Source organism: Bidens hawaiensis, unplaced genomic scaffold, assembly GCF_021521415.1.
Source record: "Bidens hawaiensis isolate Kalapana, Puna unplaced genomic scaffold, B.hawaiensis_p1.1 tig00021016_1, whole genome shotgun sequence".
Lineage (NCBI taxonomy): Eukaryota > Viridiplantae > Streptophyta > Magnoliopsida > Asterales > Asteraceae > Bidens > Bidens hawaiensis.
The window spans coordinates 195,325-213,557 of NW_027493243.1; the positions used below are offsets into that span (position 1 = coordinate 195,325).

Below are 18,233 nucleotides of genomic sequence, written 5' to 3' on the forward strand. Positions count from 1 at the left end.
GGAAAATTGAAAATTTTTAGCCCGGTAGTACCTCGAAGAGTATTCAGAAACTTAAGTTATTAACTGTCACTTATTGCTATTAATGCCAAGTTAGAGGTTTTTGGTCATGGTTGGTTTTTTAGCTTCTCGATAGTTTTTCCGACAAAATTTTTTAAAATGAGAAGTTGAAAATGGAATCGTTTAGGCCGGGATAACGAGTCAAGGGGACGGGTATACATGTTTCCTATCGGCAGCCCATATTTCCGGACATATTGTGAGATTAGCCCCTATACTTAATACACATATTATATAATAGATATAAAACATGTCTTGTCATTTATTGAGGGAAACCGGTATGTTTTACAGAATTAGAACTTGCTTGTCACATGCTTTTCGAGATCTTAATACCACCACCTGTATGGAGATTAGGACTTTAGAAAACCCATTCCGTACATATTTTCCTCACTAAATAAATTCCTTACCCCGACATTATCCCCTAGGAGCCCGTTTGGACCATATTCCTTTTTCGTTTGTTAAACTGAACATTACACACCATTTCAGCCTTGGCCTTTATTTTATTTTTACCCGTGTGATGAAATCCAGTTCGTTACCGAGTTGTATATATATCGAGTTGTACTTAGTCAGACGAGTTGTAAAGTTGTCAAGTTCTGAGTCGTAATTATCAGTCATTTCAGTCATTATTGATGTCTAAAAAAATTGAAAAGTCAGCAAAAAGACAAAAAGAAGTTATCAGTTTGGTATTTCAATTATTATTAGCAGTCGATTATGTAAATAGCAGTTGATTGTGTAATCAGTCCGTTTGTATTCGTGAGTCTGTATATTGGTTTGTTTAACTAGGTATCATCCACCTGAGTCACTAAATATGCCTAATCCGCATCCAAACCTAAGCCACAGCAAAACCCTTAGTCCGAGTTTTTATGCAATCGGTGGTTAATGGGTGGAGATAAGACTGACCTGCAAGCGTATTAAGTTGTAACTCATATTAGGTATTTGAGGGCAGAGACATATACTGGCACATCTTTTGCTAATCCAGATATTAAACCGAGAGGAGTGTTGATAGTGTGAGGGGTGTGAACATGTATGCCCTAACCGGAAACAAAGTACACTTGTCTGGGCGATTCTATAGTTTTATGGTAGCATTAACTTTATTTGTGGGTTGTCAACCTAGAAAGTGTCAGTCTGGGAAACTGGGTATGACCTTAAACCTTGCTAGTATCAATGGTGATAATTGGTTGACCTATGATGGCGGTTAATGTTTACTTTAGAGTTTTGCTTGAGAGCAAGCAAAAGATAAGTGTAGGATGTGACGTTCGGTTTATTTGTACATATATTAGTATGTTAACTTAGTCGTTTTACTCGTTTAGTTTAGGAACTTTGGTACTTCATACATGTTTATTGTGTTTCAGGTCACAGGTACTTAACGCGCTTAATTTGGACATGTACGAGCATGGAATGAAGACCTAGGATGTCCAGCACGCTTACCGAGGCAGTCATTTGGATTTGCTGAGAAAAGAGACCCATCGCGTAGCGCGATGGGTGTTGAAGGTGGGGCATCGCTGCTACGCGATGCCCTGTAATTTGGCTAGCGTTGACTTGTGGTCCATCGCGTAGCGCGATAGACCAGGGAAGGAAACCATCGCGCTACGCGATGGTCCCCAGAATTGTGAAAGTTAGGGTTTTGTTTTATAAAACATTTTAATGACCCTAGACGCGATTATTCACTTTCCAGGCGATTTTCAAAGGAACAAAGAGGAGAACCATCACTTCCAATCATCTCAAGGCCTCATATATGTTCTATACCATCATAACCGAAGCCCGAGAGATGCCGAGACGCGGCTAGATCCTTCGAGTCATGCCCGGGATGTAGAGTATTGTATTTAACAGTTTTTCTCATGTATTAAGAACGAATTATTTGTAACCATCTTTGATTAATCTATGAGTATTGATGTCTAGTATTATTGTACACTCAGTCAGTTTAGGTTTATTTCGATCAGAACGATTATTGTGCCAGTTGCTATGATAATTGCTTATAGGATTGTTTTGACTAGTTGAATGTGATGAAGCATACGTTTGCCCTTAGTTGAGTCACACTGGCAGGGACCGTTTGATAACCAGTGTCGTGTGTTAGCGAGCGTGGATGCCTAAGGTTTATCTAGTTAGTCAGTATGTATTGATCATTGATTGTTAATCTGTTAAGTTGCATGAGATAGATGTTTGTTTACTTGCTCGAATTCCCGGGTGTGACTTGTCTTTGTTAATTGCTTGAAAGTTGTTTACTTGTTTGATCAATATTAAAACTAAATCATTTGCTAGTGTGATCAGCACTTTTAATTGAACTACTTCATAATGCTAGGAATCGGTTTCACTTTACACTAACCACATACTCCTCGTGGTTCGACACCCTACTTACCTTGACTAGCTTAAGGTGATTAGGACACTGAATTAATTGTTTTTGCCTAGATAGCTACAGTCTAGCATCACCTTCCACCAACGTCGGTCTCCTTGCCTCATCAAAAGATAGTCAATTTTTATGTTGCTTCCCCCACTGCTAAAAGTGATCAAATGTGATTCTCTTTTCTTAAAGTACGAGTTTATAACACCTAGGTCGTGCCCCACTGCAAAATTTAAAAGATTTGTGCCGGTCTCATTCCTATCACCAAAACCGAAACCCCCCATGCACGGCTTGAAAACCATTGTTAACCTTACCAATGTGTACATTAAAGTCACCTCATATACAAATCCTCTAAACCCTAGGCATGTCCCCCCCCCCCCCCAACTATTTTGAATCAAGTTAAAGTAGTTGAATCAGTTGAGAAAAGGATTGATGATGTTTTTTATAAATCTCTATATAACATCCTATTTTTATTAATAGTAAATAAAGTAAATTTTGTTAATTAATGGTGTGTTAATGTTTGATTATGCTAGGTATGGACATGGAAAAGGGTTGGGAAATTCTTATGGGCCATAAGGTCTATAGACCTCATATATAAACTCCTTTAGCCACCTAAAACCTCATTTCCGCCACCTTATTCCCACAAACACCCTCAAGAACACACACAGACACTCTGTTTCATACCCGGATCCGAATCCAAGTTAAAGGAAGGAAGATTTCTTGTTTTAGTATCCTCAAACAACAAGAATCACGTCCAGATCCACGGGTTGGTCTAGATCTGAACCCAACCCAGAACCCGTGAGGTATGTTTTGTCGAAAACGACAAGTTTTTGACATCGGTTGGTCTTAAGATTTGCTATGAGGGCAAATCAGACCTCGTAGTTGTAGAAAAGCATAAACTTTGTAGTAAATGGCTTAACAGGTGCGATATGGGATGAACGAGCAACATCCAAACCAGGTAAAAGCGAGTAGACAAAATTGTTATGACCCAGAACTCATTAAAAGGGTAAAATCAGGTCATAAGGAAGGGTCACGGAGGAAAATAGTTGAAAAATGGTAAAATGAAGAAAACAACAGTAGGAATCGCACGAAAAAGAATCGCATAGCACAGTAATGCGATGCGATTAGTTAAAGAAATGCGATGCAATTGGATTTCATCCATGCGATGTGATTGGATTGTATCCATGCGATGTGATTGGATTGTATCCATGCGATGCGATTGGATTTCATCCAGATAATGCGATTGGATTGCATCCAGGCGATGGGATTGGATTGCATCCATGCGATGCGATTGGTTTCATATGCGATCCGATTTGCTTGTATAACATGATGTTTGAAGTTTTATTTATTCCGCGAAAATTTTAATTAACTCTGATATTTAAAACTGTGTTTATGAGTAAATCCAACACCCAATGTAGGACACCGAGAATGGAGCCTTACACTCTAATTTACCAATGGGTTGCTGGTTCATTCGTAAAGACAAAACCTTTAAAAAACCTTATATTGGGAGGGTTTAGGAGGTCTTGAGTTCAGGTCTTACAGACAACAAAAGAAATTCGCCGCTCAAAAAAAAAAACCTCTAAAGTTTATGCTACAAAACATCATACATGATGAAAACTGAATCATGATTGTTTACCTCTATGTGAAACCCTTGGATGCCATAATAAATCTAACTTCTAAAACCAATATATAATGTTTTTAGAAGGACGGATTTGTAAACAAAACAAACAAAAATGAAATCTTTTTGTATTTGTTCGTTTACCTTTACTTATATAAACGAAAACACACTTAAGCGAACTATTTTATTGTTCATATTCGTTAATAAAATGAATAAGTTCATGTTTGTGTATGTCTGTTTGTTACTAATATAAACGGACACAAATGAATATAAAACATAAACGGATACCAATAGAAAGCAAGCAACAATATTCAATTTACAGTCGAAATACCATCAATAACGTATCAAAGTAAATATCGACGATTTTAAAATGCGCCAGGCTAAATCCCTGATAAAAATTTAAAAGAAATTAATAAATAAACATGTACGCTTAATTAAATAAGCGGTTTAGTAAATGTTCGGCTTATTTGCATACCTAGTTAATTGTCAATGTTAGTAACAAATACCTAACCCGTCATCATTGCCAACTAGTGGTGCACAAAAAATCAGGTTTCCCAAAGGTTATTAGTCAAAATCGGTTTCGGTTATTAACCACTAGCAAAAAAACTTGTCCCAACCCAATTCTACCAGCGGTTCGAAACTGGTTTTGAGTATTGAGCATTGAACCGATTTAATACCGGCTAATCAAAACCAACTTTTTAAGGTTTCTTTATTAAAATATCGGCTTTTTAACCGGTTTCGATTATAACATAACCGGTTTGATATGTTATTGTTTTCTAGATACGAAAACCGGTTAACCATTTTGTGTGCATCTTTATCGCCAACTAAGCTGTAAACGAACTAAATGTTTACTGAGCCGTTTATATATGACCACGAACAAATTTACATTCTTAACAAACAAACACAAAGTTTCAATTAGCTATGTTCATAAACCGTTCATAAATCGTTCATTTACCAATGAAAAAACCAAGCGAATAAACATAAACAATTTCTTATTCAAGTAATCCAATTCGTTTAACTCTACCACCAACAATAAAGTGTGGCAGGAAAAACAACTTTAATCCATGTATCATTCAAAATACGAAAAAAAGTTGAATAAATATACAACTCTCCATAAAAAAATTAGCTTAATTTCAATTTTAAAAAATCTTTAAAATCCATCAGCCCGCGTCTACCCCGAGACAAATACGGGTCAACCCGCCCATAACCATCCAATTCAAAACCCAAAACCCTAATCCCAATTTTATAAATACCCATTTCACCCATCCAATTCAGATCTCTTCTCAACATCAAAACCCCCAATTTCAATTCAATTTCTCAATTCCTCCAAAACCTACCAATTATATGCAAATTCCCATCTGGGTTTTCTTCAAAATCGTTCTTAATTGTTCTTAATTTCAATTCAATTCTTCAATTCCTCCAAAACCCACAAACTGTTTGCAAATTCCAATCTGGGTTTTGCTCAAAATCGTTCAAATCGTTCAAAATCGCTCATAATCGTTCTTAATTAATTTCAATTCAATTCTTCAATTCCACCAAAACCCACAAATTATATGCAAATCCCAATCTGGGTTTTGTTCAAAATCGTTCAAATCGTTCAAAATCGTTCAAAACCCATTATTAAATTAATTAATTTAACAATGAATAGATCTACAACGGCGTATGTGAACTGGCGAGAAGTGGGTTCTAGGAGCCGTGGAGGAAGAAAAGAGATCCGGTTTTATTTGAAACGGGTTGATGGTAGTTTGGATTTGGCGGTTATTGGTAAAGAGAAGAAGAAACTAGGGTTTGGTGTTAATACGGCGTCGTATCGGTATCGATATGCGAATATACCGGCGAATATTCCGGTGGATCTTCCGGTGAAACTCAGATCTCGAAGAGAGGTTATTGATTGTTTAAACTCCATTGTTTCAGGTTCGTTTTCGTTTAATTTTTTATTTTTTTATGTATTTTTTTAAATTATATATTTTTATTTTTTTTGTATGTGTGAGATCTGTAGTTATTTGTATTGTTCTGTTTGTTGTTTGGCTTAAGGTCTTTGATAATTGGCTAATTGTGTAATGTAGTTATATTCATGTTAATTGTCTTTCGGGTGTGCACAGTTCGGTTCGGGTTGGTTTTGTTCGAAAACCGAACCAAAAGCCGGAACCTTGGTTTTTGAAATTTTGAAAACCGTTCGGTTTTGGTTCGGGTTCAGTGGGTTTTCAGCTGAAACTGAATAAAAAACCGGAACTTCAGTTTTTTAATTTTTGAAAACTGTTCCGTTTCGGGTTTTCGGTTTCAGTTTTTTTTTAATATTATTATCTAATTAATTATTATACATTTGGGCTAAAATATTATAAATGATTTAAAATAAAAATATGAATATCTGTAATTTGGTTTTAATGACATGCAAAACCAAAACTAAACTGCCGGTTTTTGTTTTGGTTCTTTTGTCGGTTTCGGATTGGTTTTAGACTTTTATCGGTTTTATGTCCACCTCTAATGATGTTTGTTAAAATACATACTTTTGCCTAATTGTCTAATGATCTGGGCTGCAGGAAGAATTAAATCAGATTCCAAGAGCTGGTTGAGAGCCTCGGAATATCCGAGCCCTGTTTACTAGGTTAATATCAATCAACTATGTTCTCTTTTGGTCAACTTAATGTGATTTGTGTTGACTCAATTCTGTCATCCATCATTATTGACAATATTAGCCTCATTTAGACTTTTAGATTCAATAAGTATTAATAATTTGACTCCTATATTGTTCTGTCTGATTTATGAATGCTTTGAATACACTGCTTGCATCTATTTTATTCTTTATGCATGTTCATGAACAGAGTATTGATTCTTTGCTTTCTTAATGGTTTTAGGTGGCCCGTTTCGTCCTCCATTGCAGCCCGTTTCGTCCTTGAGGTTGAACACAGAAAGCGCAAAGGTATCTTTTTCAATTTAAATTTAATATTTTTATTACTTATTGTTTAAATTCTTTCAAGTTTCTTATAAAAGTTTTATATTTTTAGAATATTCATTTGCGGAAAACGGGCCCGCGTACTGCGGAGTCTGTATGGGTCGGTTCCTGTTGGGTTTGCAAGAAAAAGCTGAAGCATTTTGGAGCTTATACTCGGAGTGGTGTCAAAATTTCGGTAAGGCTCTTAAATTGTTTTTTTTTTTTCGGTTAACATGTCATGGTTTTTTTATTCTTGCACTAAATTATGTTTTTTGTTTTGATTTTTATTATGTGATCAGGTTCAAGATTTTGTGTACGTATTAGCAGAAGGAAGCAAACGACTTGTTGCTTACGTAAATGACTTATACGAAGATTCACGAGGATACAAAACCGCAGTGGTACAGTGGTTTCACAAAATCGATGAACTTGGTCTTGATTTACCTTGTACTTATCATGACAAAGAAATTTTCTTTTCACTTTCTCTTCAAGATCTTAGCATCGAGTGCATAGACGGATTAGCCACCGTACTCAGTCCTCAACACTATGAGCGTTTTCTCAAATCCGATGCTGCTCGCACAATTTTGGACCGTCCTTTTGTGTGCCAAAATGAATTTGAAGACGAAGTAGTTAGCCCCTTTGACCTTACTCGAGTCAAAGGTTACTGGAACCAAAACATAGTTAAGTTATTGTCTGCTGATGAGGTCAGCATCAGACCGAAGAAGAGACTTAGGAAGATGGTTGATGTTGAATATTCTTTAGGTTCGGAAATTGAAGTGTTGTCACAAGATAGTGGGATTAGAGGTGTTTGGTTTAGAGCCGTGGTTATTAAGAAGCATAAAGATAAGCTTAAAGTTAGGTATCAAGATATTAAGGATGCCGCTGATGAATCCATTAATCTTGAGGTGAGCGTTAGCTTAAATTCTATTAGATTTTATATTTTATTGTCTTACAAATCCAGCTTTTTTATTTTGACTAAGTTTTTGATTTTTTTTTGTCTTAAATTCTATTAGATTTTATATTTTTTTTCAAATCCAGTTTTTTTTGTTTGACCAAGTTTTTGACTTTTTTGTCTTAAATTCTATTAAATTTTATATTTTTTTGTCTTACAAATCCATTTTTTTTACTAAATTTTTTATTTTTATTTTTTGTAGGAATGGATTATGGCATCAAGAGTTGCGGTCACCGATGAATTGGGAGTCCGACATGCTGGTAGGATGACGGTTAGACCAACTCGATTGACCAACAAGATTGACGTGCGTTCGGTTGATGCCGGTTGCATTGTGGATGCTTGGTTGCATGACGGTTGGTGGGAAGGAATTGTGGTTCATAAAGAATCTGATGATATAATCCATGTTTATTTTCCAGGTTTGTTAATGATTGATTGCCGTATTATGAGATTAGGCCTGTATGCGAACCGTTTGTTTTAACTTTATCGGACAAACAATCGAACACGAAGAGTTAAAGAACATGGTTTTATTGTTCGTGTTCGTTTGTTAAGAAAATTAACTTGTTCACGAATGTATACTCACGAGCGTTATCGAACATAAATGAATGAACAAAACTGAGCTAAAACCGATTACAATTGAACGTGAACAGCAATTTATTGGGCCTAGAACGTTGTAAAAGTAAACAAAACGTGAATTAACGTGAACGAATGAGCATAAATGATTTTAAATAAACGAACGTTTTCACTAACTTAAATGAACGAATGAGACGTTAATGTTCGTTGGTGAATGAAGAGAACTTTTTGCTCGTGTTTATTCGTTTATTAAACGAACTTCTTGCCGAACGTTTTGCGAACAGTTCATTTCTGGTATTAATATTTTCTATTTATGTTTCAGGTGAAAAAAACCGATCGGTTTTCGAATCTAAGGATTTGAGATATTCTCAAGAATGGTTCGAAAACAGTTGGAAGAGAATGAAAGCCCGGCCCGATATTGCTAATTTAATATCCCATGCAACTAAAACCAACTCAGAAACTACCAAATCAAATGATAATGTATCCGATTTAAGTTCAGAAGAAAACCGAGACTTCGAAGTGGATTTACTTGCTAATTTGAACTGGAATTGGTCAACAACCAAGAAACGCCACCGGGGGCATATTTGTAAAAACAACAGTTTAGGAACAGTTGAAACGAGGAAACGTGACGGTTTCACGATGTCCGTTTCGGCAAAAAAGGGCTGCAAGTTTACCCGTGGTCGAAATGCTTCACCGTTAACAAGCTTAGTTATGTCCAGGTGAAAGTTTTTGCGTCTTTCATTTGGAGTTGTGTACAATTTGTTAGGGGGTTAGCCGGATTTGTGACGTAGTTTTTAACGGTTGATGAGGTAGGATGCGACGAGTTTGAAGGCTTAGATTAACCTAGTATGACTTAGATACTAGATTTTATAGCATGTTTTTGTTTTCTGTACAATATGGTTTTAGTTTGTACTAATTTAATGATGTCATTTTATTCATATTGAGGTCTTTTTGATAGGTTTCAGTTGGTTTTTAACATTTTTATACCTCAATTAAAAATTGGAAGTTATCAGTTAAATCGCTTTCAATATTTGAAGCACAACTCGTACTTGGTCTGTTTCGCATCGAGACCTTTTCTTTTTGTTCGATCAAAGTAACAGTCGTTGTCATCATCATCATCGTACTCGGTATATCCCACCAATAGCAAAGCTATGGTATGGTTTGAGGAGGGTAAGATGTAGACAGCCTTACCTCGATCAAAGTAACAGTGAAGCTGCCAATTTTTTAAAACAAAGTCAAGTCTATGTTTTCAACTTGGTTTAAAATTCGAGCTTGAATTTGGCTTGTTGGACATATTTACACTCAACTCGCATAAACTTGGATGGTTGTTTATGTCATTTACTTATTATTGTTGTGTCATGTAAACAAAGTACAAGGGTCTGTCATGTCATTAGTGTAAAATTGTATGTACAGTATGTATCGTATCTATAAGTAAACGATGTCTGGGTCGATAAAAAACAACGAACCCACATATTTTATATCGATATAGAAATCCTTGTTTGATCAAGTTTGTGTTAATCGATATTCGATACTGTTACATCAATTCCTGTCAAGATGGCTTGTGAACAATCTGTTATCTGTGTTTTGCAAAATAAAAAAAGGTAATATTAAAGAAGAAAGGTAAATGTCCTGTTTGATTTATACAGTCAGTTTCAAGTTTCAAACCATTAAACTTGGTTTTCAAACTGTGTATCATGCGCCGATTGAACAACTTTCTTTAGTTTAAATGGTTTGTTTAGTTTAATGGTTTATGAATAGCTTTGGTTCAACAAAAACATTGAAATTGATATGTTGTATAAAGTAATGTTGCAAATATCATAAGTTTACTAAAAATTTAAAACAAAATAGATGAATATCAATATAAATAAGAGGAATATATTTTTAATATTAAACTATTCTAAAAAATGCAAATAATTAATTAAAAAAATGATATTTTTTCTTTAATATTACAGAAATACGAATTATGTTTTATTCTTTTAGTCAAAATCGGCCAAGTTGACAAACTAGATGTGATTCTGGTTGAGGTTGACCAACTTTGATCGATTCTTAGTGATTAGACGGAGTAAAAGAAACTCGCTTCGATGGCATACTTTGTATCGCGTCCTTTTACAACATTAACATTGGTATAAAGAAAATAACTTTATGAAAAAAAGAAAATTAAACCGTGCATAGATTTTGATATGTAAACCAATCCAATAAAGTTTGTGGTTTAGGTTAAAAGTAACACAACTAAACCCAACCACTAACCACTAATCATATCCAACAGTAGTAGCTTATGAAAAGTTTATGGACTGAAACTGTGCATCATCAATAGTTCAGGGGAATTATTTGGCTATGTACAATTTTTTGTTGCATTGAATAATTTGAATTTTGACAATTCCTTTTGTTCTTCCTTGTACGCCTTTAGTGTGACACCACCGGCTTAATTGACTAAACTTTGGACCGGACCGGAGAGGTTTGGTCTTACAAGTTACTAGTGTTCCACTAGACAAAAAAATATTATGTGTACATCTACTAAAGCTCTAGTCAATTGTTTGACTATTATATATGTTTCGCAGCGTGCTTAAACATGTTGCTGTTTCATTTGACACGACTTGTGTCTGTTTATCTGATTAGTTGATAGCAGGATGAAACTAGTGATCTATGACTGTGGCAGGATGATAAGGATGCCGCACAAAGTTTTCAAAACGACCCCCCCCCCCCCCAATTATGGCTTCATGAATCCATGGTTAAATTGTACAAATATACAGATTTTTAGCCTAAGGGATGTAACGGAATTAATTCATGTAGTGATATAGACTATTAGTGACTAGTAGTGATAAGAAGATTTAACTTTCTAGTTGGTGATGATGACAATCGTGACCATCTCTTTTTTTGTAGTTTCTAAGTGTCAACACATGACGATACAAAATCAAACAAATATGTAAACAATGGACATGTCATTATGAGGTCATGGGACGTATTCGGACGAACACGAGTGCTAGTAGGGTGGTCATGTAGAAGTATATCTGCGAAAGATGTATCCCCTAACCCTCATATGAGATGGGAATACCTGGTGTGAGTGTGACTGAGCTTTTAAACAAAAAAAATATTGACTTTTAAATAAAATATTGTAACATGAAAAAGAAACATTTTTGTGAGCACAACCACGGAATACAATGTTTATTTATCTTTTCAAAAACTAAACAAAATGATACGAACAAATTTCATTTATTTATAAAACCTATACACAGACACATATGCAATCAATGTGGAGATTATATTTCATAATAACCTACAAATATATATAGATAAACAATATCAAACTTAATAAAACATAAAAACAAATTGATTATATAATTTTTTATGTACACATGATACATATTTGTAAGAAAAAAATTAATTTTAATTTCCGTAATATTCTTTTTTTTAAGTTTATCCATAATATTTAATTTAATCACGTAAAACCCGAGGATTTGTTTGTTGAACATTCTTCAGTTAGACTTAAATAAATAAACACGAATAAAATGCTTATCCTATTGTTTAACCTTTAAGTTTGTGTAATGTGTATAGATTGTTCAACTTGGTGTATAATATACCAAATATGATCTAGCCTTTGACAAGAATGAACTCTATCATTATTCATTAGTTACACCTACAAAACGAATATAAATAATGTAAAATACAAACAAAAAAATTGTAGTAGGTGGTAGTGTGGTACTTGGGAGGTTGTCAATATTCTTGAAGAATAATAATTTGTCAACAAAATTTTTTTAACCTCTCTCAGCGCATTACCAGCCCGTTCCCTACCATATATTCATATATATCATATAATTACACTAAAAAATATTGTATTTTCTCTCTCTCATGTTTAATTAAATAATATTTTTTATACCTTTATCATCATATTTTCTCTCTCTTTCACTCACAACTATTTTATGAAAATATTAAAAAATTATACAGTATCTACAGTAAAACCTCAGATTTAACTTTCCCATATAAATTTTCTCTCTACTCTACTCACAACTACTCATAACCATACCATATAATTTACAAATCCCCCTCAAGTAATTTTAGGGAACGGATTGAGAATGCTCTCACACACATATATACGTAGGTGCTAAAAAAAATCCGAATTCGAATCTGTATCCGAAATGTCCAAAAATCTGAGTCTGATTTATCCACATATCCGAATTTTTGGATTCAAATTCAGATTTGGATAGTGATTTTGAAATTTTTCGGATGGTTCGGATAATTAGATTGGAAAGATGATATACATATCTTTGTTTTGTTATGTCTAATTAGGGAGACAAAAAATGAGAAGTGTGAGAAGGATTTGTGAATTGTGACCACACTACAAAACCTTTTAAAAATAAATTCAAAAAAATAATAAAAAAGTCATAATTCAAAATATAAATAAAAAACGAAAAAATTTAAAAAACTAAAATGTTTTCCCCAAAATTTCCTATAAAAAAAAACTGACGGAAAGACACAATGTTGAGATCAAAGGCAATTTTAAGTAATGAAATGAAGGGACTACCTTCACATTCGTAAGAGATTGACTTGTCTATGTACTGTTCCATTCGATCTTTTAGGTCTCGACTTCAACTCGATGGTTATGCCACGCACAATGTCCCTGCAGTCCACAATAATGAAAATGAACAAAAGACACAATTATAAATAAAAAAAGACATAATAGATCGCAAAATATAACACAATGTTGAGTAATATAACACAATATCATGAAAAAAGACACAATCAATAACGAAAGCAAACACAAAACAGAATAACAAACAAAAATGCACAATGATGTTTTTCACTCAATATATATATATATATATATATATATATATATATATATATATATATATATATTAAGAATGAGAAAGACGGTGGGAACATTTTTGTGTTTTTATCTTTTTCGTTTTTTATTAAATTTTGAGTTATGGTTTTTTTTTATATTTATTTGAGGGGTTTTTTTATGTGGCTACAAATCCTTCTCAATCTTCTTATTTTTGTCCCCCTTTGTAGAATAATTTGGCTTGTCTAATTAAGGTACTAATTTGATGATGTGTCTTCGCAAAAACAGGTTCAAGAAGTTGTTCTTTTAGCTGATACAATGAAATCAGTGATCTACAATTGTAACTTGTAAGCGGAAAATGAGAGTGTGATATTATGGCTTCATGATTCTATGGTTAAGTTGTATAAATTAATAGATTTTCAGTTTTAAGCTTGTGGCATAATTGATCCAAAAATTGATTATAAATGGACTTTAAGTGACAAATAGTGATTAGAAGATGTAACTTCTTAGTGTAATGATGCTATCATGATTTTTTTTTTTAAGTTTCTAGTAAGTGAAGGAGCATCAATACAATATGCCACTACAAGAATCAAAACTTTATTAGGATAAAAAGACCCCAGAATAAAATTTATTTATGCTCGATCGTTACAAGAATCGTACACTCATTTATGTTCATTATTGATAAATGGACATAACAAATTTAAAAAAATGGTGAAAGATGAAAATTGAGTATTAGAAAGATAACATGTAAAATAGAGTAGGGGCGATGTAACGTTAACCTATAATAATAATAATAATAATAATAATAATAATAATAATAATAATAATAATAATAATAATAATAATAATAATAATAATACAAACAAATGTAACATACTGAAATAAAACTTAGTCCATGCTTTATTTACTCAGTCCATGTTGATAAGATTTATTTACTCTTTACAAATAGTGACTTTTGAGGTGTATTTTGTTGAGCTTGATATTAAAAACCAAATATATGATCTAGCTTAATATGAACTCTTATTGTTATTACACCTAGAAAACGAATATAAATAACATGAAATACAAAAGAAAAAAAATTGTAGTAGGTGGTATTTGAGAGGCTGCCAATGTTATTGAAGCATATTTGTCAACCCTTCCAAGGATTTTTTAACTCCATCTCTCTCTCAAACATCTACACACATCTTCTTTCGAACACACATATATACATCATCACTCACACATGCTATATGTGGACCAACCAAGTATACAAGGTAAACCAACTCACAATATTTCTATTTAGATGTAATTAAATATATATTATGGTTTTTTTACACAAGAGTTTTGAGTGTCGGCCTTCCTATTTTTCAATTCAAAACTATATTAAATATTACTGTTTTTTTTTCTCTTTTTTAATTAAATAATATTTTCTATGCCTTTATTATTACATTTTCTCTCTCGTTTACTAACAACCATTTAAAGGAAATAAAAAAAAATATGATGTTACAGAAACTTTTCAAATATACAAAAAAATCGCAATATTTTTTATCTCCTTCACTTATAACACCCTAAACTACTTATATAATAAAAACCACACTCACATAATATGATAGATGGATTTGATCAAATGCTTTAGTTATTAACACGCAAACCTTATCATAACTCTTAGTTTATGAGTTACAACAATAGTTATCATTGTATATCTGAGCAACCTAACCCGACTCGACCTAAAAATTCAGATATCAAGTTAAGAAACCTACTAAAGAAAAATGATCCAATGCAATAATAATAATAATAAATAAATAAATAAAGGCCCACCACACATTCTCACACACACATATACATACATCCTCACATACATCCTCTCTCCTTCTAACTCACACATACACACATGACATAAAGCCTCACAAAGTCATGTTTCCCTTTTCATCTTGACCAAAGTTGTCATACATCTTCCCCACCTTTTAATCTCTCTCTCTCTCTCTCTCTCTCTTCCAAAGAGAGACATAATAATATCAACAATTAATAAATATGGCTGTAAATGATCAAAATGAAGAAGATGAAGAACTCAAATTAGCCATTGTGCCAACCACACTTGCCACCATAGAATCCTTAACCTTCCCTCTTGTACTCTTCTCATTAAACATGTTCATATCTTTGTTTTTGGTATGTCTTATTAAGGTACTAACTAACTATTGCCTTATTGGTGATGTCACCTTTGCAAAAACAGGTTCAAGAAGTTGTTCTTTTAGCTGATTTTCGATGCAAAAATTGTCAAGATAGAGTTGCTGACATAGTCTCAAGATTAAATGGTAAGTTTTTTTTTTTTAATATTTCTTGATTTTCCGGCAAAGTAATTTGATCATGGTTTTGGGTTTACTCGAATCATAAAACCACGGAAACTGGCCGGTTTGGATTGTGTTTTTCATCCTTAGTTAACGGTTCAGCTCAAAATTTTAATTAAATTTTGTAAAGACCCAAACGAAACACATTTATTTAAACGGTAAAAAAAATTAACACCTCTATAGTTTATATAATGATATATTTTTGAAGAAAATACTAATTAAACATATTTATTTAAATTATCCTTTATTTTAGGAAATTTTGAAATTTAGTTATGTAATTTTGTTTTCAATCAACTATTAAAGGGAAGTCAAATTATATTTTAGTAATTGATGTATTTTCCAAACCCAAATATTTATTAATTTATGTATATTTTTTATTTTTTGATTTTTTTAGATAGTTAGTTTATATACCATATATTTTTTCACTTATAGAGATTTACATAAAAATTTAAAAGTTATGTATTAATGTTTTTCACCTCGTATACTACATGGGTTTTAAATTAGTATAATATATAAATATAACTTTATAAGCTTAATAATTAGTTTTAGCAACCGGTTTCGTTTACACGGACGGTTCCTAGTTACAAAATTATTATACCCGAACCGTACTATATATATTTCAAACCGGCCTAGGCAAATTTTAATAGTGGGCCCAGAAATTTGGAGTTAATGAGGTCAAAAATTTTAATAGTAGGCCCATAAATAACCTCGATTCTCAAAAGAATTAAAAGCATTATATATTTTCTTCAAAGGTGTTAAAAGCGTTATATAGATTTATTTTCTTAAAAACGTGTTTTTTACATTACATTACACTATCTAATACGATATAACCCCCTCGTGTGACGTATATGTTAATGCACCCGACCTTAACTCATACATCATTTCACTCGTAATATCATAACGGATTTACATTCTCAAACCATAGGTGAAGTGGAGTCTATGGAGTTTAGCTTGATGGAAAAACGAGTAACCCTTACAATGACCCGTAGAGATCAAAAGGTGGCCGATATGTCTGAAAACGAACTTCAACATGCAACAATCTACAAAAACCGAGCTAACAAGTTTTCTTTGGTTAAAAGGATTTTTCACTCTTCTGGTTAATTTCTTCATTGGGTGGATTATGGTATACACATAACTAGAAGCTGTTATATAGCATGAATGATGAAATGTAAATGTTTAATTCATTAGATAGGCTATACTTGTAACCCTAATTACATTCTTAACCATTATTATTCGTGTAAATATATGCTAACTTGTATGGATAATCTTACTAATAAAGAAACACATAGTCATGAAAGTTTTTTTTAACTCATTAAGTATGTTAATGCTAAGGTTTGTAAACGAGAGAACTGTCATTTCCGTCCATACGGCTTCCTTTTTTTGTCATTTTCGTTCAAAATTTTTTTCTAGTCATTTCCATCCTCATGGTTTTATTCATGTCATTTCAGTCCAAATCACTAACTCCGTCCGTTTTAGTCTATTAAGTTAGTATGAAAAGACAAAAATACCCTTTTAATTACATAGAGTAACTGTTATTTTCTTCCCTGTGGTTTGCTCACTTTTGTCAGATCCATCCTAAGTAAACTTATTTTTAGCCATTTACGTTCTCATGGTTTCTAAAAGTTATAATTTCCATCCACTTTACTAGCATCGTTAGCCCTTGTCAATTAAGATAGTGTAATTTGACAAAAGTGTCCTTACTAACACCATTTTAATAAATTATATATATATATATATATATAGGGGTGGGTTCTAGTGAAAAGTCCTCTTAAAGAGAAAACTTAAAAACTTCTAAAAAACTATTTTTAACTTTTAAAAAAAAAATTTTTGAAGTTTTTTTTTTCCATTAATCTTATATGTTGTTATTGGTTCAAAAAAAAAAACATTGTCGGTAACCTCGTCGATATAGTGCGCATGTGTAATAGTGTGCATTGCATACATGCAAAAGTGTTTGTATTGCATAGAATACAACACTATTGCACATATTTGATACACACTATTGTATATATGCAATATAAGACTAATACACACATCGAATACACATTAGTACGTATGTGTAATACAACATTAACGCACATGTGCACCACATCGAGTTTTATTTTATTATTTTTTTCCATATAATACAACACTACTACACATATACAATACACAAATATTGAATATATGCAATAAAATACTATTAAACTCAAAAATACATAGTAATACACATGTGTAATACAACGGTATCGCACGGTAATACGTATGTGCATTACAGTTTTGTTTTTTAATTTTTTTATATTTTTCGAGTGAATATAACAAAATATAAGAATAATGGCTAAAACAGAATTTTGAAAATATTTTTTTTATTTTTAATTAAAAATAATTCTTTATGAGTTTTTTAGTTTTCTCTCTAAAGGTGAGTTTTCTCTTGATCCTCTCCCTATCTATCTATATATATATATATATATGTATATTGTCTGGATTCGTATGCAAGTTTTAACAAAATCAATTAATGCAATGAAAATAAATAAATGTAAGAACCGATCCAAATCTGCAACTTTGTCGGAATTCGTATGCAAATTTTGTTAAAACATGCAAACGAATCCTAACAAAGTTGCAGATTTGGATCGGTTCTTACATTTATTTATTTCCATTGCATCAATTGATTTTGTTAAACCTGCATACGAAT

General features: G+C 32.6%; 2 protein-coding genes and 1 long non-coding RNA gene across 3 annotated transcripts; all 3 read left to right on the top strand.

The window, feature by feature from the left end:
- The first annotated feature begins 5,522 nt into the window (after positions 1-5,522).
- On the top strand, positions 5,523-6,717 carry LOC143562419 (uncharacterized). The gene is made up of 2 exons (XR_013140476.1): positions 5,523-5,924; positions 6,551-6,717. It is a non-coding gene; the product is annotated as an uncharacterized LOC143562419 (long non-coding RNA).
- A 138-nt stretch (positions 6,718-6,855) lies between these two features.
- Positions 6,856-9,390, top strand: LOC143562416 (uncharacterized). The gene is made up of 5 exons (XM_077050224.1): positions 6,856-6,930; positions 7,016-7,138; positions 7,242-7,844; positions 8,094-8,307; positions 8,784-9,390. The coding sequence occupies exons 1-5, from the start codon at positions 6,856-6,858 to the stop codon at positions 9,182-9,184; spliced, it is 1,416 nt and encodes a 471-aa protein (XP_076906339.1). The 3' UTR covers positions 9,185-9,390.
- Positions 9,391-15,249: 5,859 nt separating this feature from the next.
- Positions 15,250-16,666, top strand: LOC143562418 (uncharacterized). The gene is made up of 3 exons (XM_077050225.1): positions 15,250-15,347; positions 15,451-15,532; positions 16,491-16,666. Exons 1-3 carry the CDS (start codon positions 15,252-15,254, stop codon positions 16,664-16,666), a joined length of 354 nt encoding a protein of 117 aa, XP_076906340.1. The 5' UTR covers positions 15,250-15,251.
- Positions 16,667-18,233: the final 1,567 nt, after the last annotated feature.

What these genes read in the sequence shown, in the direction of transcription:
- LOC143562416 (XM_077050224.1), top strand. Translation starts at nt 6,856, where the DNA reads ATGGTTTTAGGTGGCCCGTTTCGTCCTCCATTGCAGCCCGTTTCGTCC. An exon ending in GGAGTGGTGTCAAAATTTCG is followed by an intron (nt 7,139 to 7,241) that starts GTAAGGCTCTTA and finishes TTATGTGATCAG; the next exon opens with GTTCAAGATTTTGTGTACGT. An exon ending in AATCCATGTTTATTTTCCAG is followed by an intron (nt 8,308 to 8,783) that starts GTTTGTTAATGA and finishes TTTATGTTTCAG; the next exon opens with GTGAAAAAAACCGATCGGTT.
- LOC143562418 (XM_077050225.1), top strand. Translation starts at nt 15,252, where the DNA reads ATGGCTGTAAATGATCAAAATGAAGAAGATGAAGAACTCAAATTAGCC. An exon ending in AATCCTTAACCTTCCCTCTT is followed by an intron (nt 15,348 to 15,450) that starts GTACTCTTCTCA and finishes TTGCAAAAACAG; the next exon opens with GTTCAAGAAGTTGTTCTTTT. An exon ending in CATAGTCTCAAGATTAAATG is followed by an intron (nt 15,533 to 16,490) that starts GTAAGTTTTTTT and finishes CTCAAACCATAG; the next exon opens with GTGAAGTGGAGTCTATGGAG.